We start from the raw sequence: 26,114 nt of genomic DNA on the forward strand, positions 1-26,114 counted from the left end.
TCCCTTCTATTTAAAGATTGGTTTAAAGTAGTCCCTTAAATATTGCTTTGATCCATTGGGGTCCTTTGAATTTATCAAACATGAATTTTGTTGAAAATATTTAAAAGTTAGGGGTTAAAAGACACCTAGAATATTGTTTCATATGTGAACCGTCAGGTAGGTAAGTTTCCTACCTAAACTATCACCAAATGTTACTTGAGCTATCAATTGTTTAAGTTTTATACCAGAAATTTTAGACACGAAAAGTGAATAATTAAATTTTTAAAAGATCAATTGAGATCCTTTAAATTTATCAAACATGAATTTTATCAAATATTTAATCATCCTAATCCATCGAGTGAAATTAATGATTTCTTGATCACGATCAATTTAAGCTTGTTAAATTTGAAGAAAGTTAAAAAATGTAACTAAAATACTAAGAAGTCTCATTAAATCCTAGAAATTGCTACACAAAATATAGAGGATAAAAAAATATAACAAAAACAACTCTAAATGTAGCATCAAACTCTAAAAATAAATCAAAGAGAGAGTTAAACCTACAAATATGATACCTCCAAAAGTATTTGCCGGAAATGAAATAAATTACTTTTGTCAAATATAAAGGACTAAAATTGCTTAGATCATATTTAAAGGAATACTTTAAACCTTTCACTCAACTTAAGGGACCATATTTATCACTCTCTTTTTAAACCACGGGCCATGGCTTTTTTCATGCATGAGGCAGACAAACTAGCCCATTTTCGTCAAACAAGTGTCTTTCCATACCGAGTCGAAGATTAGGGTAGAAAGTAGTTAGTTGAGTATTTTCGTACTTCATGTGAGAAAGTTAGTAGCTAGTCGAGTATTGTTTTACTTTATGCGGGAGAGCTAAGGGTTAACCTCCTCTTTGCTTCTCCTTATTAGTAAATATTATTTAGTTATCACATGATTTTTTTCTTCAGTTTTTATTACTGCTTCATTTGTTTTATATCATGTTATTTTAGTATCCTCTTTGCTTCTCCTTATTAGTAAATATTATTTAGTTATCACATGATTTTCTTCTTCAGTTTTTATTACTGCTTCATTTGTTTTATATCATGTTATTTTAGTATCCAATTCAATTTTATTTTTTTGAGACGAGGGTCTATTATATTAAGAATAGTTGTTCTTAGCAGAGGCAATCTTTTACTCTTTAATATCAGTCAAACTCACAAATATTGAGTGCAAATAAGTATTTCAACCGCCCTCGCATATGTTTCTGAATCAACTGCTTCTCCCAACTACCCGAAAATGAAAAGAAACTCTACCCTCAACCCTTCCAATCCTTAGTTCATGGTGGCAACCTCATCCCATGCATTCTTTGGTTGTGAGCCCCACTAGAAGGAAGCCCTAAGGAAAGAGCATAGCGTTAAATTTGTCTCGCCTTTCCGAGATTTGGAATCCTTCTGTTAAGCACCAATCGAAATCCAATCTGACTTCTAAAACGGAGAACCCCACTTTCCCACATCCCTCTCCCCATATATGAATAAGAATGAAACAAAGTAACAAAAGGGAAATTTCATTTCACTACTTCATATAAAAGCAACAAACAAATTGGTGAAGTGTACACTTATTAGTTTCCTCTCACAAGACTAACAAATTATTATATTCTAAGCATCTAAAAAGAATGACTCTTTACACTTTTTGCTTCACATATTGGTTGCTACAATATTATCCCTCTCCTTAGCTACTAAATTTGGAGCAGATACAGTGGCAACATCTCTTCCCTCTCCCATTGATACAGTTTATATTTTATCAAATCTGATGTTTCCGAGAATTCTCGGATACATCTTGTTTTTTTGAGTGTTCGTGTAATCATTTTTGGAGCCTCCAGAGATTGGAGAAATGATGCATTTTGTCAAAAGGATGCATTCCACAAAGCATTCTCGCCTTCCCCACAACGTCGATGAACCTCCTTAATCCTATCTACGGACCTGCATATCCCGCTGCAGCTCCAATCAAAGGAAGCAACACAAATGTTGCCTGCTTGAGCTTTCCACTCACAATCTGGTGAAATTAAGATAGACAAAATCAAATTTAATCATCTAGGAACATTTAGAGATTAATCAAATCAAACTTCTTCGTCCCGAGTCAACGTTCCTGGTTTGAATATATATAGTTGTTTCTTTATCCATTTTCCTATGTTCGAGGATCTAATGTATGGAGGGGTAGTGAATTTCTCTGAATCAGGAGGATACTGAAATGCGTAAAAAAGGGAAATGGGAAGGCAAATTCAAGAACTTTTCTCAATCAAACAAGCCATGAAAATAGTATAGAAAAAAATTGTCTCACGAGGCAATAATGAGGAAAAAAGAACAAACTAACAGATTGGTGCCATGTGCATAAAAGGACAAGGCAGCCATGTGGAAGAAAAAAGCTACACTACCTGAATGGTACCATGTGAAGAAGTACAGAACAGTCATGAGGAAAAAAGGGAAGGAATCATGTACTGTTTCTTGATAGTGTATCAACTGCCACAGGGTAAACCACCACCTCTCGGTTCCCGTGGTTGTTCTAATAGACTAATACCATGTAAACCAAATAATGAGGCCAACCAAAAAAAATATCTAAGCCTTTCGAATTAACCAAAATGGAAAGATCATAGAGTACTTGGAGAAATTCTAAAATCAATTGCTTGATCTTGTAGGCAGATCTCAATAACCTTTCCAAATTAGCAAATGATCATTATCGTTATAATTCCTGCCTGGCTGCCTTATTTGGTCGGAAAAACAATCAAATGTGGAAATATGAAAAACGGTACTCCAAGTTTGGAAATATTCAATGCAGATACAAAGATCAAAACTTCATGGAAGCTTAAGACTGACAGTTCTAGAAAATGCTCTATTTCCAAGAAATAACTGTATGAATTGTTACCTGGCGGAGTTCCACAACACAATCTTCTATCATCTATATGTTCCACATCCAATCCAATGAGCCATGACCCCAACGAGACATCCTCATTAACATACTTGTGTAGAACATGCCTAGGATGATTAGAGATCAGGATCAGCAATTGATAATCACACAAAACAACATAATACATTCCAAGTATATCAGGAAACAACAAAAACTTACTGATTTAAAGATATATAAGTAGCTAAATCTTTTGAAATGGCATATAACTGCCCTGTTGCATGTCGAAAATATCTGTTTCCGTCCTCACCAAATTTCCAATGCTCAGGCTCATGATATCTCACTCCCCTGCAAAGAGAAGAGGGGCAAAATAGAGATGAGTCGAGGAAATATATCTAAGACTCGTTTATGGTCAAACGTAGAACTCCTCTGCTTACTTCTGAGCAAGGACGGGACCAGATTTCATGCAACCAATATATACCCGAGGTTTCGAATGATGCCTAGCTAGAGTTGCTCCCAGTGCACCTGAAGTTTCCAAAATGCATGTTCTCAAATGAGTGACGGGCATAAGTATAGCAGTGCACTTGTTGTAGTAATACAAACATAGCCTTTCTGAACCATCTATGAAGGTCCTACGGTCCTACCTATATTTACATGTACATCATCGTCAACTTTAATATAGAAATCAGCATCCCACAGAGCAACAGCAGTAGTAAAATATGTCTTTGTCTTGGCAGATAATTCAAGATATCCCTCAACATGTTCCTACAGAAGTCACAGTAACATGTGCGATAGTTAGATTAGTTTTAGGGGGGTGGGATCTGATACAAGACTAGACCAAAAAGTGTTAATGTTACCAGCCTCAAGAAATCTCCATGCTTCTTGTCTTCTGCTTCAATTGCTCTATCGAGAATGCCACCTGATGTTGCACTGATTATTGGAAAATTAGATCAGTAAGACTACAAGAACATCAAATTACAAGTAAATAAATATGCAAACTAACACCTTCAAATTACTCCCTCCGTTTCAATTTGTTTGACTTACTTTCCTTTTAGCCGTTTCAAAAAGAAGACCTCTTTACTTTTTTGGTAACTCTTTAATTCTAATTTTTAAGACCACAAGATTGAAGGACATTTTGGTACATTCTACATATCTTTAGCTTAAAACCACAAGATTCAAAAGTTTAATTATTTTCTTTAACTCTGTGCCAAGTCAAAACCAGACAGACAAACAAATTGAGACGGAAGGAGTAATAGGAGTAATATTAAATATCAGCTTCCCCCACTTTAAAGTATCTTTTTTTAAGTACAGAGTCTTCAACTATAGTAGACAAAATTGTGAAAATGCGAACTAAATCTTTGTTTTTGTCATCCCTAATATATGCTCTAAGAAACTCTTGAAGGAAACACACAACACCAAGAAGTTATAAATGGGTGATGATGGGTCACTGCCAGAAAGTAATTAAGAGCCAACAACATTATCAAGAAGATTGGGAACACAACACCTTGAGAATATACCAGCTATCAGTTGTAGTACTCACCTGTGACCTATTACAAAACGAATTACAATGCCCTTTTCTTCCTCTAGCTTCTTTCGCTTATCACCTGTTTTCCACGAGTCAATAATCAAAATGCATCCAACATTTGGAAAATCCCCACAAGTAACTCAGAAAAACACAAATAGTGAAGCTCAAAAACCTTGTGGCATCCAAGTAGCACGAACTGAGTCTCTTCTCTTGCGGCTGTTGAAGGCAGTGTTTATCCCTATGACCATTCGATATTTTCTCTTCTTGGCCAATTCGGGGATCTTTATGTCTTCTGTTATTGGAGAACCACTCAGTATAGAATCTTGCAACGCCCTTGCTGCAGCTAGTTCCATCTCTAGGTTTGAAATTGTTTTATCCAAGGTTCTGTATTTTGTTACAAGGACAACAACAATTGAATTCGTTGTTTTGTAGGAAAATGAAGTATGACATTCAACAAATCAAAAAGTTAAAAGCATGAAAGCATACTGTATAGCATGGTGTGTTTTCGTAACTTCACCGAAAATGTCCTTGGATTCGCTTTTCGCATCCTTCTGTATAAAGCAAGAACACAAAAGCTATTATTTTGACGACAACAACAACAACTAAACCTCAATCCCAAACAAGTTGGGAATCGTCTATATGAATCTCCATTTAACTAGAATGACTTAAAATCATTTCTCAAATCGTCTATACTCACATTGGTAGGATCACAGTCCTCAGAAACTACCCCTAGCTTTTGATCATCAATCTGTGTTGTCCTTGTTATGCCTTTAGCTTCTGGCACTGTCCACATCCTATAACCAAATATCCTCATTGTTGAGAAAATAGAACAAAGTTGCAAAAGGCTCAATAGTTGTGCAAGTGGGAAGATAACAGAAAAAGGAGCCATTTAAGCTACTCTCTCCGTTCCAAAATACTTGTCACATTACCCTTCTCGATAGTCAATTTGACTAATCTTCGGAGCTAAATTGGATTAAGATATTCAAATACTATAAGTAAATGTAAGTCAAAGTTAATGTAGTTTGAATCTCGCGAATCTGAAAATGACAAGTATTTTGTGACAGATGGAGTGACATTAATATGCTCAGAAATGCAGCTACAGATCTCTTTCACAACTAAAAAACAGGCTAATTTCAACAACAGCACCATCCTAATTTAGAAGTATTGCTAAACATCATTAAATTGCATAAACAAAACTAACAAGATCAAAAGTTCCCTATAAAAACATACAATTAACAATCTATATAAACCTCATAATGCTAAGTCAAATCCTTGTATAAAGATCCAAACTTTTCTTTTCATTCACAACAAGTTGAAAGTTCAAGTAACCAATAACCAATCAACTGAGCTACTAAGATTTCGCGTAAAGATCCAAACTTTCATAATCCAATTCAAAAAACAGAAAGATCAAATGAATGAACCTGTCAGTGAAGAGCATCCCAACACAGAAGCATCCAATACATAGAAGAACAGTCAATTTCCTAGAAAAAACACCTTTTCCAGCTGATTCACCTCCTCCTCTACTTTTCATTGTGCTCTTCATTGCTTAAACCAATTAACAGCTAATTCAAACAATACCCATTTCAATTCCCAACTCAACAACCCCAAAAAACCAAAGAACCCCCAAAACAGTAGCAATTTCAAGATTTAAAAAAAAAAAGATTTCTTTTTTAACAAAAGGGGTTTCTATTTTCACATGGGAGAAGCTCCCCAGGTCAGTGAAATAGAAGAAGAAAGTGTTGAATATGTGGAATTGAAGAAAACAAGACCCACAATACAGCACTTTGTTCAAGAATCCATCTAAGTTAGTACTAATTTCTTATTATTCTTTTAATGGTGGACACCTGTTTCTCTTTTCTGTCAAGAGAGAGATGACATTGTCGGTGAGATATCAGGTAAATTTTTGTAACTGTAAAAAAATAAAAAAAATTAAATCTTTGGGAAATTGTCTCACTCTAAAAGTGTTTTTTTTTTTTCAGTGTTGGTTCAGGAAAAAAAGATCATGGACAGTGCACTTGTATTACTGTCTGATGTTAGAAGTTGGCAGCTGCAAATTTGTTGGAAATGGGGTCACGTCAAATGTGTTTTGATCTACATAATAATGATGTAGCGGATTGTTCGGTACGAGAGATAAGGAATAATTGATTTTGAGATTGATTTTAGGATGAGTTTATTTTATATTTGATTGAGATGAAATTGCGAAATCACTTATCCCGAGATTGTAGTGTTACTTTTATCTTATATTGAGAGTGAATTAATATCCATCATGAGATAATCAATTTTCCAACCAAATGAGTCCTAAGTAGTAAGTATGCTGAGTATGAGTTTTCCAATTGTTATAAGTTTCTTTAAAATGTTTTGAAAATATTCCTAAAATTAACGGATGAAAATAGAAAAATAAGTTCAACGAGTGATTTTCCTTGTGACATTTTCTTACCCTATAATATAGCTCAATAGCTCACCCCCCCCCCCCCCCCCCACCCCTCTCCCCCCTTCTATATACTCTTACCTTCATCTTTTCATAATATTTGTTCAAATTATATATATATTTTTTTAAAAATAATTTTTACACCTATATATATCAAACATAAATAAGAAATTTACTTTTTTTTTCTAAAGACATTTTCCTTTTCGTCGAACATAGATGTTAAGGTTGAAAAGGAGTATTTGAAAATCACATTAATTGGTGTTTATTGTTGATGCATAGTATTAATTATTTATATAATGATAAAATACTATAGATCATCATAATCTTTTTTTAAAAATTAAGACATCTAAAGAAGGAGGAGGAAAAGGGAAGGAAATGTTATATATAGATGAAATTCAAAATCTTCCACCTCAATGGTGAAAAAATCAGATAGCTCACCAACTAAGGTAATCAAACAACTTCATATTTAAACAAATCTTTAATTATCTTTCTTTTGTTTGTAATAATTTCCTTAACACTATGTTTTTAAATTAAAGATTGAATCAAAAGACTACTTGTGTTTACATAATACTCATTTGTTCTTATCTAAATGTGTATCAATGTTTACCATGCTAGGTACTATTATCATAAGTGTGTAAAATTTTATGATCATTTCAATGAAACAAATGAAGGGTTGTTTTCCCTAATGTTATCTAACTTTTTGAGATATCAATACTTTATAATAAGATTGTGGTGTTCTCATTATAGTTCTTTTTGGTCATTTTCTCCTAAAAATAAAAAGGTGGATTCAATGAATTAGATATCAACAATTGCATTAGAGAAAAAGAAATTCAAATAGAATACTTGGGATTAGATATCATGCCAATATGATTGGTACACCATTCAACAATATAATATTTCATGCAAATAGAATCAAAACTAAAAAAAAATTAATTTATGAATTCTTATTCATATTTTTTTGGTTTATTGTCTTTTAAATAAAATATTATATTTATTATATAAATTCTTCAATATAAGTATAAAATTTGAGTTTAAACTATTGAATTTTACCAACCCTGTAATCACAATATTGAAAGTGATGTGTTACCTTAACATCATCTAAATACACGTTTTTTATTTATAGTATTCAAGCACTATCAATGGTTGTGAGTAATTCTTTGTTTTTAATTAGAGGTCTTGAGTTTGAGACCTGAATATGAAATCACTTTTAGTAGAAAATACTTTACTCCGAAAGTGAGACCTCCTTGCATGAATCCAAATTAATCAAATCCTAAAAAAAATCGAACATTGAATGATTATTTTTTTTTTTAAAAAAAACATATATTTGTATTATTTTTTTCTAACAAGAGGTTCAAGTGGGGTCCCTAGTGGTTAGGTTATCACCACCTTCCAGCCATTTTTTTGTTTGGTTGAACATGATTGGCTACCAAATATGAAACTCAAAGCAAAGAATGCAAAAAAAGTGAGAAAAAAAAGTCATAACTTTGAGGTACATAAATTTTATTTTTCGATTAATTATTTGCTATTCGAAATTTAATGATTCAATAAATTCAGATATACAATAGGTAAGGTTCAATAAATTCAGATACACAATAGGTAAGGTTCATGATATTTGACATTTGGCATAATGAAACTTACTAGATATGTTATTATTGAGAACATATAACTTTTTAAAAAAATATTTTTGACTCGAGTAATATTCTTAAAAAAAAAAAAACTTCATTATGTTATACTAACCTAGTACCATCTGGACTCACTCTTTGTATTACTATCATCATTTAGAAGTTTTTTTTTCATAAAAAAGTAAGCATAATGTATAAACGTATCTTTTAATTTAGCATTAATTGATATTTATGCTCTCTAACTTTAAGTGAACATGAATATACATTTAAATTTATATAAAGTTTATCAACTAGCATCATGTGCGTAGAACGCCAGGTAGAACGCAAATTACCTTACGTAAGACACATATGTCTACTTATTCAACTTAATACAAATCTAAATATTTATTTGTTGCACATTCAAAATTTAATATTTTCTCTATATCTATATATACCGAAATCACTAGAAAGTTTCTTGTCAATTTAGTCCTTAGTGGACAATTTTTAATTCACACGTATAAAACATGCACAAGAAGAAAATTAATACGTAATCAAGATTTCTTATTTAAATATGAGCTAATTTGCCATTTTTTCAAATTCAGACCTCAATTATTATTTTTAGCTTATGGCAAGAATTTTATTTTTTTCCTCCATAAATGGTTCATCATTATCATTTTACAGACCAATAGTAGCTAAAATGGGCCAAAATCAATCTTATTGGGCCTCTATTGAATCTGATATTGAAGCCCATCTTAAGAAGGTCATCTCAATTAGGGCTCCTGAATCTGTGTTCGAGCCCATGCATTACTTGACTTTTACAACACCCAAATCCACAGCACCAGCTTTGTGTGTCGCGGCGTGCGAGCTGGTGGGTGGTGACCGAGCCCAAGCCATGGCTGTAGCATCGGCAATGCATCTCATGCATGTCGCTACTTACACCCACCAGCACATGCAGATGGCCCAGACGGAGCCCGGGCCCGTAATTGAGCACGGGTTTGGCCCACATGGGATCATAGTTGAATCACAAGCTAAAGGATTGGGCCCGGCCCATAATTTAAGGGACATTGAGCCTGAACACAAGTTTGGCCCGAATATCGAGCTCCTCACGGGTGATGGGATCATGCCCTTTGCTATTGAACTGATAGTTAAAGCCATGAGCCCGGCCCGAAAAAACTCAGACAAGATCATGAGGGTTATTACTGAGGTGACACGTGCCTTTGGGTCACAAGGGTTGCTAGAAGGTCAATATCGCGAGATAGAATGGACTCAATCAGGCAACGAAAACGAGGAAATGTTCGAATACGTGTGCAAGAAGAAAGAAGGAGAGATTCATGCATGTGGAGCTACTTGTGGTGCAATTTTAGGTGATGGAAATGATGAAGAAATAGAAAGGTTGAAGAATTATGGGCTTTATGTTGGAATAATACAAGGAATAATAAATGGAAGAAATTACAACAAAAAAATGGAGAAAAGGGTGAATGAACTTAGAATATTGGCCATGAAGGACATGGATACAAGTTTCAAAGGGAAGAAATTAATGAAGCAAATTGCTAGTCTTGTTGAAGAGTCTCTATCATAATGTGATCTTGTTTAGATTTTGAATAACATGTTTAATTTGATCTATGAAAAAAAGTAATAAAGAAAATGTTTTGTTATAAGTATGATTTTGCATTATTGTACTAGCAATTTTATTACGTAAAGTGAAATAAGTAAACACACAAATGAACAAACTGAAATTGTTAATTGAGTTAAATGAATTGGACAATGATATGCTATTCAAATCTTATTTGACGACCCAACTCTTCTTCTAATATATTAGGTCGTGACTCATTTATTGATTCAATCTACGTGAGTTTCATTCAGTAATCTTATTCAAGTTTGCTTATAAGTATGATGTTGTGTTACCGTCTTTTATTACATAAAGTGAAGCAAGTAACAAATAAATGAGCAAGTTAAAAGTGTTATTTAAGTTAGACAAATTGAATAATAATCTTTTTATATATATAAAAAAAAAATAAAAAAATCTAGTACTCAAATTATATTTGACTTCCCAACTCTTCTTTGATATATTAGGCCGTGCCTCATTTATTAATTCAATATGTTTTAATATACATAAATTTAATTCAATCCGTCCATTAATTTTATACTATAAATGTTGACACCTAATTTTGACCCTCCCCGATAATAATTAATTTCGAGCTTCTTAATTTTCAAATGATTTAAAGTAATTAATTTTAGAAATTTCAAAAAAAAAAATATATATAAAAATATAATAGAATAATTTGCAAGTTGTTTCGAATAGTTTGTCACTTGTTATAATTTTTAAACAATAATATGTCTTTTATACAATTATGTATATAATTAGTGTATTTTATAAATATTGGAAAATCGTCTCAAAAAGATTTTGTTTAATTAGATATTTGGTTAGTTTGTTTAGTTATCTAATAGTTTACAATTTTGAGTTAATTAGTTAGTTTATAATTAAGTTAATTATTATATAATTATGTGTCTAATTAGTATATTTTACGAATGTTCAAAAATTGTCTCAAGAAGATTTTAGCTTTATTTAAATATTTGGTTATTTAGTCGTTTATATTGTTAAATTAATCAGTTTATAATTAAGTTAATTATTTTATTTTGTTAAGATTAAGAAGCTCATTAATTAATTAATATCAATTTGTCTTATTTAATTACTAGCCGAATCTATCTTAACTTAATTGAATTGACTAAGTTTTTCTAATTCCTTTTCGACCGACCCCATCCCTATTTATTTTCTTTACAATTAATACCATACCCATATAATTACAATACATGCTCTACCCCACCAGCAGCCCAAAACTCCACCAGCAGCCCAAAACCCCATCCCAGCCAGCCCATATCCCTTCAAAAATCCAACACTTTAATCCAATTCCCAACCCACCTTTTCCCCTATAGACCCGACCCAAATCCTTGTCCAATTCAAAGAAAGACCCAGAACTTCTTCAGCATCAATTAACAATGGAAAATGACAAATTCCAACAGTCCGACGTCCCTCTCACTTCGTCCTTGCAGCCGCGGAAATCGTCATTGTGGCCGCGAGATCCTGCCACGTAGCACTCCAAGGACGAGTCGATCGATCGAGCTCGTCCATCTCTCCTTTCCTCTTTCGGAATGGGGTGAAATTTCAGAAAAGCATGTCTCCCTTCAATGGTGAAAGCTTTTTCTTTTTGAATTTGAATTTCGATTTGGTCCTCGTTCATCCGGATTTGGATCTTTTCCCCCCATTTTTCCAAAAAAAAAAAACCTAATTCATCCCCTATATATATATTCTTTCTTATTCACTGTAAAAGGGGGGGATCAAAAAAAAAATACATATATCTATACAACTGCTTATCAGAAAAATAATTTATTTTTTTTTGCTAGAGAAATTAAAAGCTATTCGAATCCTAGACATTTTGGGAACTAAAATCACTGTTCGTATTGTTCTCGTTTCGTTTCCGGCGAAGTTAAGCTCGTAGTCGTGGTGGGAGTTGTGCTCTTCTCGTCTGTCCCAGATTTGCTGCACCGTTAAAGGTAATACACATTTTTTTTATTCAACTATCTTTGCTTTTAATACGTTGTTGGTGTGTGGGCTGTTTACATGATGATGCTTGAGCTTATTGTGACTCACTGTTTATCGTGAATCGGTTTGTGGTTGGTTCGTTTGTTTAAGGGTTGAAGTTTTTCGTATATTTTATCTATTGTTTCATCGGTTGGTCTCTACTGTGACCTGAACATATGTAGAAATATTGAAATGTTGGTTTTTTGATTGATGCTACTCTTATTGTCTTAGTTTTTCTATGATACTTCTATGATTGGTTTCGAAATTTTCTTGTTAATCTCGGTCTGTGTCTATTTGCTATGAATCGGCGTTATGACTCCGTACCCGACATCATATCCTTTGTTCTTTTGTCCCGAGTTGAAAGAACGAATCAAGATGTCAACATTTCGAAGTTGTGTGTTGTCTCTGCTATTTTTCTTCAATCTCTGTTCTTTCCATATTTTTTGCACTTTCTCCCATGCTACCGGTTGTTTACTATGTCAGTTTTAAATATTTAATACACCATATCACATTTCCAGCATGCTAAGTTTTAAAAGGATAAGGGTTGTATGTCGTCTATGGTACCTTCTTTCTTTTAAAAAAAAATAAATAAATTGCTAGAATCATTGGCCACTTTGTTTAGGCCATGAAACATGTATTTGTCTTGTTACTTGTACTAGTCTTAAAAAAAAAAATACATAGCCATATTCCCTTCGCTATTTGAGATCACTAAGCAGTAAAAAAAAAAAAGAATACTAATACTTTTCATTATATTATTTCATTCCCCTTTTTGTGATAAAATGATTGTTTGACTACACAAGATTTAATGTATTAATTTGGTGTAATTCTTTTCTATGTTTTGGTTTACTTATTTGATTAAGTTGGTATTAAAAGTTCTCTAAATACGCTCTTTTCTCAAGTCATTGGAAAAATTAAATTCACTAACATGTTTTCCCTTTTTTTGTCGAATGTGAATCCCTCTTGAGTCCGCGGGGACTTCGCTTCCTATCCTTGCATTTCGGAGATCGTGCTTTTCTTTATCGAGTCCAAATAGCCAGCGAACAGGTTACAGGCAGTGCAAAGGCTGGAAATTGAATTTTTCAGATCCCGAAAAGCATGAAAACAGGCCAATATATCTGCTGTATACACTGGTATACAGCCGGAAATACGATTTACGGGTTGCAAATATATAGGAAACGCTAGTTTGATGATAAAGTACAGGTCAAAAGCTGATGTTCAAGAAAAAAAACGCAGAAATACGGACCCAAATACGGTCCGTATACAGGGATATACATAAAGGCGCATACACAGATTTCTTGAAAGGAATGGGGGCCAAAAGCCCAAGGGAATTTCAGCAAGTCTAAAATTGGGCCAAAGGCCCAAATTTGATATTCCTCTCCTTACTCTTATTTATTTTGTTATATTTGACTAACATTTTGATTATCTTATGATTTGATTTGATTAAATTCCCCAAGAATGGTCATTTCATTTTATTTTCGAATTAAAGATATATATATTTTATTACTTAGTTTTTATTTTTAATATCAGTCTTATCAACACTTAAATTATTTCCCCTTAGAAAATTCCCCTCTAGTTCATTTCCCTTTAGATAAATAAAATGATAAAAAATGATAATAGTGATAAATAAGTAGCTTAAAATAAATGAGCTCTTTTACTTAATTAAAATTTCAAAAATTAGTTAAAATAAATAAGTCCTTTTATTTAGTCAAAATTTCAAAATTAGTTAAAATAAGTAAGTTCTCTTATTTAGTTAGAATTTCAAAATAAGTCATAAAAAATGAGTTTTTACTTAGTTAAAATTTCCAAAAAAGTCAAAATAAATGAGTCCTTCTTACCTAGTTAAAATTTCAAAAAGTCGATTTAAATAAATAAGCTTTTTTTTTACTTAGTTAAAATTTCATAATTAGTTAAAATGAATGAGTTTTTTTACTTTATTAAACTTTCAAAATTAGTCAAAGTTGTGTGATCTTTACTTAGTTAAATTTTTTTTAAAAAAATATTTAGTTCAAGTAAATGAGTTCTTTTACTTCGTTAAAACTTCAAAATTAGTCAAAAATCATTTTGGTCAAATCGCCGGTCAACCGCGAGTTAGCGGGCATTCCGAGGGCCTAACACCTTCTCGGAATGTACATTGAACTCGAACCCTTGTTTTCAATCGATTTTATCTGTTTGAATCTTTTGAAAAACCTTATATTTTTCTTGATTTTTTACTAAAAAATCAAGTGGCGACTCTGTCCTTTTGGAAATTCGATTTCTCTTAAACTATAAGTTTAATCGATTTTTCAGAAACTAAGTCATTTTTCCTTTACATAATTTTTTTAAATAAAACAATAAATTTCCAAAATTAAAATGGTGGGGTTCAAATGTCATGATCGTATTCAATTATGAAGGGAGTAATAAAATATAAAAAGAGAAATTGGTTAACTAATAGCCTAATACTACAGGAAAGCAGAACTTGTCGACTATATAATAAAAAGAAAAATAATATTTTGATTTTGAGGGCTTCCTAAACTTAATCAAGTAAGCAATTATTGGCCACCCACCAAGTGAATAAATTTAACATGCCATGATACTTTTAAATTATGATCAGTTTTACTATAAGTTTTTAATATATAATATTTATTTTATATGATTTATGAATAAATTTAACATGCCGTAATACTATAAGTTTTTAATATATAATATTTATTTTATATGATTTTATCATTATTTTTTATTAAAAAAATATATATTTGTCACCAACTCATCATTCATTACATATTTTGTATTATTTCTTTTTTTTTTTTAAAAAATACATTAGATAGTTATATATATCTTGTTATGACTAAAATAATATTTGAAGCACAAGTTAAAATTATATGTTTGTCGGAAGCAACTTCTCTACCATAAGATAGAGATAAGGTCTATATACATTCTGACTTCTTTAGATCCGACTTTATGAAATTATATTGAATATATTATTGTTGTTGGTATGTGTAGTTTCCACAAGCCACTAGCTACTTAAATAATATCGAATTTAGAAGTTGTTAATTCTAATTAAACATATTAATTCAATTACTAATCAAATCCTATTGTTGATGTCTTACGATCATCAACTATCACCACGTCATCTACACGATTATAATACAACAATAACAATAATTATGTCTCATAAATAAATCAGAATCGACTATATGAATCTTCACTATCGATTCATTCGATCTAATGTTATTCAAGGAACCCTGTTTTACTTAATATTGCATTTCTCACCCTACTCAAATCTCTCCCTTTTAGTGTTCTTCCAACACCTTCACACACTGAAAAAGAAGATATTTTACTCCTTTCAAGTTTTTTAGCTATCCATTCATGTGGAGGCATCATTTCGCTTTCATCACCGTCATCATCATCGTTCTCTTCATCAAATTTTGAACTATTTCTCACCAAATTATGTCTTCCGCCATCACAATCATCATCATTATCATCATCACGCGACAAGTTTTTTTTGAAATTTGTCCCATAAATTTTTGACCAATCGGGTATGTTTACTGGAGCTGAATATTGAGTTATTTTAGGTTCCTGAATTGAACTCTTACTCGATCTCTGGATCATTTTGGCTGCGGTGGGAAGCCTCCTAGGACTGAAAATTGGTGATGACTCTTTGTTTCTGGTGAAATTTGAACCAAATTCGCGTCTTTCATCGGTGAAATTTCCCCAAATTTCTTCTTCTTGAAATTCATCATTCCTCATTGATGTCCATCCACTACTACCTTGACTATACAAATTGTACCTCCCTTCAGATGACGGTGTCATCTTCTGCGAAATAACAAAAAAAATAATCGAAACTTTATAAATTTGTGATATTATATAAAAAATAAAATCGACCCCATAAAATTCATTGTTTGTTATTGAGGAACTTAATCAAGATTCTTTTAACAAATAACAAAAATATTTGAAGTATTTCATTAGTTATATATCAACGTTTCAATTAAAGTACTTGTATGTATGCATCAAAAACCTCACCTTCCTCGAGGTAAGTGCATTAAAAAAGGACAAATTTTAACATATGATGTTATTATTTTCCTCCAAAATAAAATAAAATATATTTATTGAAATAGCGATACTTCAAACTTCAATGACCAACAAATAACACTGACTAAATTTTGTTGAAAACAATGAAGAGAAGAAGGGAGACAAATTTCGAAAAAATCTTAGTAAAGACCTTTAAATTTATAGACAACGAATAAATATAAGATAGAATTTGCAAAATGTACCTCTCTTTATAATTGAAACTTGCAACAAGTATCTTTCTTCAAGATCTAGAAAATTTTATCTGCAAAACACAAATTAAAGTGAAATAATTAATACAAAAGTAAACCAATAATAATATCATTTAGGAAATTAAAACACACAAAGAAAAATATGTTTTTTTGTACCTTAAAAAATCCTAAGAATTGGTGTTTGTTGAAGAGAGAAAAAGAGTCATAGAGAAGAGGGGAAATAGTGAGCAATCAAAGGAGAGAGATAAAGATCTTATAAGAGATTTCATAAATAATTGACCTATGTCTATTTTATTTTTTTAGTCTTTAACAAAATGATTGACTTAAATTATTAAGGGAATGTGAAGATTCATTTTACAAAGTATTTAAGAGTAGTTTTCAAAATCTTATTATACAATGAAATTTGATAAAATTTTGAAAATTCGATCTTCAAATATTTTTAGACAAGTGTTTGGAGCTTTCAACGACAATATTTTTTATAAAAAAAAAAGAATCAAGCAAAATATATATTCAAGTACAACTTTAAATTTTAAAAAATCATAACTTTAGAAACTTAAATTTTCAAGTTTCAACTTCACAATTTATGGTCAAAATAACGGAGTCTAAGAATATTTTTAGAAACGAGACGAAATTTGAGTTCCAATTACTATTTACGAATTTGACAGAACTCAATAATTTTGGACATTTAACTAATTAAAAGGTTTTATTTGCTACCGAATTTCATTATATGTATATAAATTTATAAGTTGTCTTTTTTAAAATTCAGAATCATAAATTCAAAATTCCCGAATTTGCAAGTAAAAGTGATTAATTAGTCATTTTTACAATAAAGTATTAACAAGTAAATTGCTAGTACATTTGCTTTATAATAAGCCTCAAATCACATGAAAAATAGCTATTTAATTATTTGTTCCCTTTCCTATCTATTTCCTTAAATTGGCTACTTCTGCAAGAAAATTTCTACCCTTAAAAAAGTTTATTTTATAAGAAAAAAAAATAAAGAGCCTATAAGCACCTACACTAGTGCTCACCTTAATTAGTGCATTGCACGTGTAATTTTTTTAACATAATTTAAATTATCATGTTTAAGTTAACCTTGTTTTTTTTACACATAACACCCTTGTTTACAAAAAGTTAATGACATAAGAGTATTAATTAAGCTAATTAAGGTGATTTCCATGAAAGCTCAGGTGATAATGATGTCGCCTAGTAGTTGGAGATAATCAAATTAACTTTATTAATTCTGTCTAGGTGTCGACCACCTTAATTTTTTTAATTAAAAAGGAAAAGAGGCACACTGATTGATGTTTTTTTTTTCGGAACGAAGCTTGGTCATAGATTTTGAAATTAAATATTTTAAATTTAAGATTTATTTTGGAATTTTAGAATAATCTGCAGCCGTTACAACATCTATTGTCACAACCTCTATCCTTTGGGTGAGCACTTTATACGCACCAGATTAACCCCACATCGTGTAAGAATTCACTAGTTTGAAGTTGTGATTATTTGGACATGTATTTTATTTGAAACTTTAAAAAAATAAAATTGTGAGTGAAATCTAAAAATTCAAAAATTGGTTTGAGCTAGTTTATGAGAACTTAAAAATATTTATATATTAAATTTTCATGGCCGAATAAATGTTTAAACATAAATTTAATGACTAATGCAAATCAGTAAGTTAATACTCTTTCAGTCCAATTAAATTTTTCACTATTCTTTTAGCTCAAAAAATTATATTCATTTAATTAGAAATTTAATTTCTATATTATTTTTTCACACTGCCAGTCAAGATGAACTATAGTGAGATATAACTTTTTATTGTAAATCTAATTTGGTAATATTTACGGAAAGTAAAGTAATGGCATGTGATAAATCTCGATACTCCCTCTGTCTCATATTAGTTGATCATTTTTCTTTTTACACACATATTAAGAAATCATAAATAAGAAGATAATTTTACTAATTTACCTCTTAAAAACTTCTTGGAAATTTTACAAATAAATGTGAACACTTTATAAGAAAACTAATTGCAAGGATAATACAGGAACAATTCAATTAATGATTTCTTAATTCAGTAAGGTAGACAACTAATATGAAACAACTATTTTCAGTAAGATAATCAACTAATATGGGACGATGGGAATAACAGATAACATAAAAAGAAAATCAACTACACTATCATGGTAGATTATAAGTTAAATTCTACAATGAATTAATCTTATAATGCTAAGTAATTAGTAGTTAACTAGTTGCCATTAAACATGCAAAATAATTAAACTTAGTTACAATCGTCAAACAAAAGAGAAAAGAGACGTGCAAATTTTGCCTAGTAAAAAAAAAGAAAATTAAAGTGTAAAGCATGTGTTCAACATGATGACACAAATAAAGTCAAAAACATCTTAATTTGTAAATAGAGAAAACAAATAAATGAAAGAGACATACATGAATTTAACCATTTAGAGCCAAAGAAGAATAAATAGAGAAAACAAAGAGTAGCCGTCATTCAATGTATCTGTTTGATTATGAAGACAAATATATATTTTACAATTTTCACGTTTACTTGGTTAAATTTTGAAAAAAAATAACTTCATTTAACGAAAATAAAGTCATATTAATTATGCCTTTCGCTCCACAATTTTTAACTCCATCACTACTCCTTTTTCAGGAGTGGAGTCAAAATTTTTATTAACAGGATTGTATATATGAAGAAAAATACATGAAAAAAAATAAAAAGATCCAACATCTATTATTAATATATATTATATATGTATAAAAAAAATAATTTTAACTTTATATATATAATATAATTTTTCGCTAAATAAGATTAATCTTTTTCTTCTATCTTACCATAGTATTTATCTAAACTTACTGATCAAATATGGGCACGCCCACAAATAAAAATAGGAAACACCCTTGTATTTTAAAAATAAAGTATTTTTCATGAAAATTCTTAGTAAATAGTACTTCTTTTATTTCAAATTATTTATTTGATTTTATTTAAGATATATTTTCAAATTTTATGATTTTAAATTAAAATAAAGTAATATTATTTCAAAATATTTTTAAAATTAGGATTTATTTAAATGAAAATTAGATAAATAAATTGAAATGAATATCAGTATTTTTTTTAGTTTCACAAGTTGGTATTATTGAATAAAAATAAAATAAGAAAACATTTTGAAGTAGATAGATTCCTTTTCTCCACTATCCCCTCTGTTTTTCAGTATTATTAATTTATTTAATTTACTTGACGTACACTTTTTCTTTCTTTTTATGGGATTAAAATAAAATATTTTGAGTTTGGCGGCTGTCAAACAGATCTGCGGCAGCCACTCTGGCCAACATCATGCTACTTTCACGCATTTCTATGACTTTCACGATTCCTCATTCATTCATTCATCTTATTATTAGTATTATTTTTTAACAATCTTATTTCATAGTTTTGTAAAATTATTTTATATATATTTAACTAACGATGATACGATTATATCATTAATTAAATCAGCTAGAATTAAAAAAATCATACGATTTGCACCCCCTTTAACCCATCCCAACACTTAAATTCTAAGTCCTCACTCATCTTTCTTCTTCAACAACCACATTTTATTGATGAAATTAATTAAGTATTTGAAATCGATTATTTTTAATTTGATTGATTGGGAGAACGACTATTTAATTAACTCAAGAGTAGCAATATAAATTTCACTAGTTTAGAATCTGTTTACGTACCTTTACTTTGGTTTTTGAAATTATCTTCTTGCCACATTAACTTCATCAAATACATGTATTTCGAATACATACGGATCAAATTAAGTGTAGTTTTATTTAGATATATTGTATTCAAGTATGATTCACATGGATATGGAATACACACTCTTCTCTCACTCACATCTATCCAACATTTGTAGTTCATAATGTTTTTGGTATCAAAGATACATGTATCTAGTATTAATAAATACATGTTGACTCTCTCGCTCACCTCTCTCCCTATATATCCGTATTTCAAAATGTATTTGGTATCAAAGATACGTGTATCTATTATTAATAGATACATGTTCACCTCTCTCCCTGTATATCTCTATTTCATAATGTATTTGGTATCAAAGACACATGTATATCACTCTCTCGCTATCCTCTCTCCCTCTCTTGCTCACCTCTTTCCTTATGTACTATTTGTATTTCAGTATGTCTCTAGTATCATCTAACTTGACAATAATCTAGAGGAATGATGTATCTGATTTGAAATTTTGGTACATAATTATTAATTAGTAAGACAATATGAAATTACTTCAAACTATAAAGTGAATTATTATTACTCATGATAAGAATATCAGTGTAATTAGACAGTTTTTCCTCAAGTTAATTAGACAAAAGAAGAAAGAAAATAAACATGGGCCAGCCCATTAAGAGTCTAGTACAGTTGATCTATTTTGGTCTAAGACTGGGCTGAAGCCCCAAGGCCCAATTTGTAAAGAGCCCAAATTTCATCGCTCTATAGGCCCACCATTTTGGGTTAACAGCCCAAAGTCAAAGATGTCGGAAAATCGAAATGTACACAGCAGTTGTCTTCTCCGTGAGAATCAAAGCTAATTTTACAGTAAAATTGGAGAAAATACTGACTGTGATTTTGCCCCCAAAAAGCATGTCGAAATTGTGGGCGAGGTTTGCAGGTTTATTCAGCAGCAAGAATTTTGTAGGGATTGATAAAGTAGGCAATCGCTATTTTAAAAATATAGAGGAGCTTGATGGTGTCAGTAAGTGGGTTTCGTTTCTTTACTTTCAATTAATGCTAATTTGACTTTGTAGTTTAATTTATTGTTTGATCAATGAGGAAATTATGTATTTGTGTTTGAAATGATGATGATTTTAGTGCATTTTTTTTTTTAATATTGAACTTTCTTAGCTTTTGTTTTGGCTAATATTGCTAGTTAATAGTTATGATCATTTGGATTTTTTAAACTTGAGAACTTGAAGTGAAAGAAATGAGGTGATTTTGCCAAAAAAGAAAAAATGGGCAGCTCGATGCACATAGCATTCTACATAGTGCAGTGGGCGGTCCTTGAAAATGGAACCTTGGATGTTGGGGTGCATATTGAATGCCTAGGACTGTTAAGCTTATCTTTTTGCATGTTGTTCAGGTTATTCAAAATTTATATACGATAAACACAGGAAATCTATCCTATATGTACAATGTAATTTTTTGCTGAGGAGGTTCGGGTGAATACCCTCCTATCCCCTAGATTTGCCTGCTTCAGGCTAGTGGTTTCGTATGGGCACAAAGATAACTTTACAAAATGAGGTGATTTGCATGAGGAACATTTGAAAATTGGAAAAAAGAATTACTTATCTAGTATAACTCTCCCAAATATTTAGGCGATCAAACAGTTTATTTTGATTTTGGGTAGGGGAAGTGAAAATGAGGGAGGGTGAAAGTTCAGGTAGGTAGCCAAACAACTAACCTATTAAGATTTCTCCGTTCAAAATTTTGTATGTAGGATGGCCTTGTTTTTTATTATGTTATCTACTAAAGAACTCTATGTGATAGTTCTATATTTTATTAGTGAAGGAAAAGAGATGGGTGACATTCAAAGGAGAGGAAGATCCAACCTCCATTCCAGGTATGCCTTATTGGGAGAAATACTATCCAGCTCTAGATCTTGTTTTAAGTCTTAAGTATCATCCCCTTCTCCATCATGTTAATATGTTGTGAAGAAAAAGAATCGGCTGCTATTATTAACGTTTCAAGTTACACTACCACATCTTTTATTGCCATTAAGTAGTTACAACTTACAATTAATTGATGCAGTTGAATGGATATGTTGGTTGAATGGACAACGGAAGAATGCTCCAACTCCAGAGGTAAAATTTGACCTTTCATGTTACAATTCTATGCCCATAATTCATTGACCATCCTTAACTAGCATTGTCTTTTCTTTGTATGACCTGTTCTTGTTCAAGAATAGCACTGTTATCCCTTTATCAGCATGGATGAAATTATAGAATACGTGTTGATAAACCGAATAGTTTAGCTCTTCTTTTCATATATGGAATGAAAACAGGCAAATCATGTTGTTGTATAAATGATATGCAACAACTGATGCTCCAACATTTGAGTATAGGAAAATTAATTGCTTTTGGTGCAATCCATATCTCTTTGCCCTGTCTGCTACTCCAATGAATTCTTAGATTTTTAATCACTTGATATTCTCTTTTTATTTTGATTTTGATAGGTAAATAGTTCATTAAAAAATTGGAGGGGCATGGACCGATATGCATTTAACCAGAGTCTGATTTTAAAATAAGACAGCAAAAGTCCCATAAACCCCTGTTGTTTCTTTTGTCATTAATTTCAGCTTCAGGCTACTATTTCAATTTTCATTGTGGTTGTGGTTTTATTTTAACATCTAATGGTACTTGAAACACTAAGCGGGTTTTCCTTCTTGTGATTCTTGTTTGTTGTACCATTTCATGTATGCCTTTGTGGCCATGACCAATTAATTGAACATAGGTCCTCACGTATAAGGTGCAATCTAGTTGAGGTGCTTCTACCATTACATCCGCTGTAAAAAAAAGAGAAGATAATGATTGCAAGCTTGTCAAATTATTTGCCTTCAACCAAGTGCTGGAACTTATGTGATTAAAGTAGGTCACAAATTGTCACTTTTAGAGCTTATGTTTTTCATTATTCAGATATGCATCCTTTCAAATGTAAGTATGTGCTGAACTGTATTTAATTTAGCTTAAGTTACTTCCTGAACTATGTTTTGATGGTTGTATATTTTCTTTACCAGGAAATGGCTGAGTTGGAGGCAAGAAGGGAATTTGTTAAGCTTAATATTGCTCGTAAGTTTTCCAATTTCATGTCTCTGTTTTGTTCATGGATTTATTGTAACTGCTCTTGAAAAAACAGCTCTAATGTACTTACTTACTCCTAACACCAAGGATATTTAAGTTTATAAGAGATGATAGAAAGAAGCTCTTCATTCAACTTCTAGATGGTTGAACTTCCAAAAAAGAAATTTTTTGGCCCATATTTGACCCTGGGCTGGAGTCAATAAGTTTAGGTGCTTAAACTACAGGGTCACCTAATTTTTTTTCTTTCCTACTTAATAATTTTTAAAAGTTGGGTTCTGTTCTGGTAGTTGCTTATGATTTTTGAGTTTAGTTTTGTTGTTAGTCTGATTTGAGATTTTCCAAACTTACATACTTTCTTAAGACACACTTCGGTGGTCATTGGATTGGCTGTCAGTAGAACGATAACCTTTCTGAGAATATATTATCTTTTTGTTGCTTTAAGGTCTCAAGAAGGAAGAGGAGGAAAGAATGGCCAAAGAAGGCAAGAGGAAAGCCACAAACATTGGTAAGTTGCTTACTTCAGTTCTACAGATCCTCTGAAAGGGGAAGCAAATTGCCACTTGAACTGCATGACATTCATTCCTCTTCACCTTGTCCGATCCCCAGGTAAAGCTGATGGTCCAGATTTAAAAAGTTTCGTTCAACAATTTCCAGATGCTTCAAAAGGTATCACCCTATCCTACAAAAGTACCCATGTTCTATTGTCCATTCTTTAAGCTAGGGCCTGCTTGGTTTTGCAATCAAAACTTTTTTTGTTTAGAAAACAAAACAAATGGTTGCAAAACCATTCTTCCTCTTTCGTTTTTGATGCATAAGGTGTCCTCAGAAAACAGCGAGTTGTGAAAGAAAGATAGTGGGTTGTGTAAGCTTCCTTTTTTGCAAATTGCACTTCCTCCAATGATCTTCACTTTGTTAAAACCTTATGAACCTTTAATAGGAAATTTAGTCACCTCTACATGTGAAAGGAAATTGAAGGTGATTTAATATGCATTTGAAATCGGAGCATATCATGTATGGATTGTGTGCATACATTCGTGGTGTGTGTCAGTTTTGGTAATTGAGAGTAAATTATGGGACTAATGTAGAGGAAATTTTTTTGCTGTGTAGCATGTTAGAGGGTGTTTTGCTTTGCCAACAAGATGCGCCTGTGTAATACCACTACACAGATAGGATAGTACGTTCAAAATATAATATGGAATACGGTAGTGCCTGATTTATTAAAAGGGATATCATTATACTGAATACCTATTTATTCCACATAAATGGTAGTATTATTTATTCTCTATTCATATGATAACCTTTAATTATATAGCAACTTGGTGCTTGACTGGGCAACTAAATCCTAACTTCAATGATATAGATGTAAATGTCCATTGTCCTCCTTTTTTTCAAAATCACTCTACATTAAACAGTGTAATGAGTCTTTTGGTGCAGCCAATGCCTAATAATTACCATGATTCCAAATACAGTGTTTTACCAGCAAACCGAATAGTTTTCGCTTGCCCCCCTTTTTTGCTTGGAGCTAAGCAGAAGTTGTTGTGATACATTATTGGTCTGATGTTAATCCATATAACGATACATCTTTTTGTTCTGCAACAGTTCTCCATTCCCTGTTTTTTATTATTCTCTTCAGCTAATATATGCCAATTGTTTCTGGACTTTGTTTTGATTGCATCTTCGTTTATGAAGGTGATACAAAGGCAGAAGCCTCTGATACACAGCATGAAAAAAGGTGAGTCAAAGCAATAATTTTTTTCCAGTGTGGATTGCTTTAACAGGTTTTCACAATTGTTATCATTAATGACAAAAAAGAAAAAGCAAAGAAGTGAAAAGGAAAGTGGAGAATGAGAAATAGTCCTCAGATAATTTCCCTTGCAACCTATGAATTTGACTGTGTTATTGTGTTCTCCCTCTTATAGAACTTGCAAATTGTGTAATATAGACATGCAATACCAAAAGTAACTGAAGCAGCAATGTGCTTATCATGTCAGACAACAAACACAAAAAGTTCTATTGTTTGTACTCTTTGTTGTTTTTATCTACCCAACCAACACTGGAACTGTAGTTCTTTTACGATTTAAATCATTACTAGTGGAAATAAGCTTACATAGAATGAATGATAACTGGATGACTAGATATTAGACAATCTAATGATCATCAGCAACGACTTAAATGTATCTTGTTTGTTTTCAGGTCGTCAGAGCCAACTGGTTCCGGCGAATCCTTTAGACCAGGAACATGGCAACCTCCTACCTGAGATCACTCAGACTCTATGGAAGCCTTTAGTTTTCTCTTGATGTTCTGTTTTAAGGACATCAGATGACTGCAGAAGTTGAATACAAGGAATTAACGCCACCACTGTGGCAGTTTCATTCTTTCTCCTCACGGATGTTTGCCCCGAATTATTGTTTCTGTCCTTCCTGTTACTTCTTTCAGGGTCTTTCCATTTTTGATAGAACTACACCAACCTTTGGATGAGTAATCCTCAATTGTCAAATCTGCACTATGCTCCTTTACCCTTAGATGCACTATAAAGTTCTGTTATATTGATAATTGATAAGTTCTTAACAGAAGAAAAATAACAACAACATACCCAGTGTAATCTCACAAATGGTGTCTGGGTAGAGTGGAGTGTATACAGACCTTACCCCTACATTGGGAGGTAAAGAGGTTGTTTCTGATAGAAAGATGTGTATTCTATGTATTGGGAGTATTATAGACAAATATCCAATATGATGACTTGTTTGATTTATCTTTCCTATATATCTTGTGAAAAGTTGAACTTCAGCTTGTCCATCTGACATTTTGTGATAATTGTTTCTATGTAATTTTGTAAAATGGTAGAGATAAAGTCGTGAGAAGTGGTTTGAGTTTTTTTCCTCCACATAGTGTTCGGTATCTTGTGGCTTGACTACACTGTGAGTTAGCGCCCAAAAGTGCCATGAAGCCTCTCCTACCAAAAATAAAAAATATAGTTAAAATTAGTTGAGTGACCATT

The 26,114-nt window shown here is 31.6% G+C and overlaps 3 protein-coding genes and 1 long non-coding RNA gene across 5 annotated transcripts; 2 read left to right on the forward strand and 2 right to left on the reverse strand.

The window, feature by feature from the left end:
- Positions 1-1,511: 1,511 nt before the first annotated feature.
- On the reverse strand, positions 1,512-6,295 carry LOC125876151 (probable beta-1,3-galactosyltransferase 2). The gene is made up of 11 exons (XM_049557264.1): positions 5,818-6,295; positions 5,094-5,190; positions 4,883-4,947; positions 4,569-4,780; positions 4,412-4,475; positions 3,729-3,801; positions 3,516-3,636; positions 3,309-3,396; positions 3,094-3,219; positions 2,893-3,002; positions 1,512-2,025 (listed from the first exon to the last, which is right to left on the reverse strand). Exons 1-11 carry the CDS (start codon positions 5,937-5,939, stop codon positions 1,877-1,879), a joined length of 1,227 nt encoding a protein of 408 aa, XP_049413221.1. The 5' UTR covers positions 5,940-6,295; the 3' UTR covers positions 1,512-1,876.
- A 2,751-nt stretch (positions 6,296-9,046) lies between these two features.
- Positions 9,047-10,004, forward strand: LOC125876156 (heterodimeric geranylgeranyl pyrophosphate synthase small subunit, chloroplastic-like). The gene has a single exon (XM_049557274.1). It carries the CDS (start codon positions 9,051-9,053, stop codon positions 10,002-10,004), a length of 954 nt encoding a protein of 317 aa, XP_049413231.1. The 5' UTR covers positions 9,047-9,050.
- Positions 10,005-15,040: 5,036 nt separating this feature from the next.
- Positions 15,041-16,544, reverse strand: LOC125876164 (uncharacterized). The gene is made up of 3 exons (XR_007447476.1): positions 16,418-16,544; positions 16,256-16,314; positions 15,041-15,797 (listed from the first exon to the last, which is right to left on the reverse strand). It is a non-coding gene; the product is annotated as an uncharacterized LOC125876164 (long non-coding RNA).
- A 4,278-nt stretch (positions 16,545-20,822) lies between these two features.
- On the forward strand, positions 20,823-25,773 carry LOC125876159 (uncharacterized). Of its 2 annotated transcripts, none has more exons than XM_049557276.1 (8): positions 20,823-21,015; positions 21,823-21,879; positions 22,068-22,120; positions 23,053-23,104; positions 23,559-23,621; positions 23,723-23,782; positions 24,806-24,848; positions 25,310-25,766. In XM_049557276.1, the coding sequence occupies exons 1-8, from the start codon at positions 20,904-20,906 to the stop codon at positions 25,371-25,373; spliced, it is 504 nt and encodes a 167-aa protein (XP_049413233.1). In that variant the 5' UTR covers positions 20,823-20,903; the 3' UTR covers positions 25,374-25,766. The 2 variants fall into 2 exon arrangements, with proteins under 2 accessions (XP_049413233.1, XP_049413234.1); XM_049557277.1 differs by having other exon boundaries at positions 20,876-21,019; positions 25,310-25,773.
- The last annotated feature ends 341 nt before the right edge of the window (positions 25,774-26,114 follow it).

The sequence above is a fragment of the Solanum stenotomum genome, chromosome 9 (genome assembly GCF_019186545.1).
Source record: "Solanum stenotomum isolate F172 chromosome 9, ASM1918654v1, whole genome shotgun sequence".
NCBI lineage: Eukaryota > Viridiplantae > Streptophyta > Magnoliopsida > Solanales > Solanaceae > Solanum > Solanum stenotomum.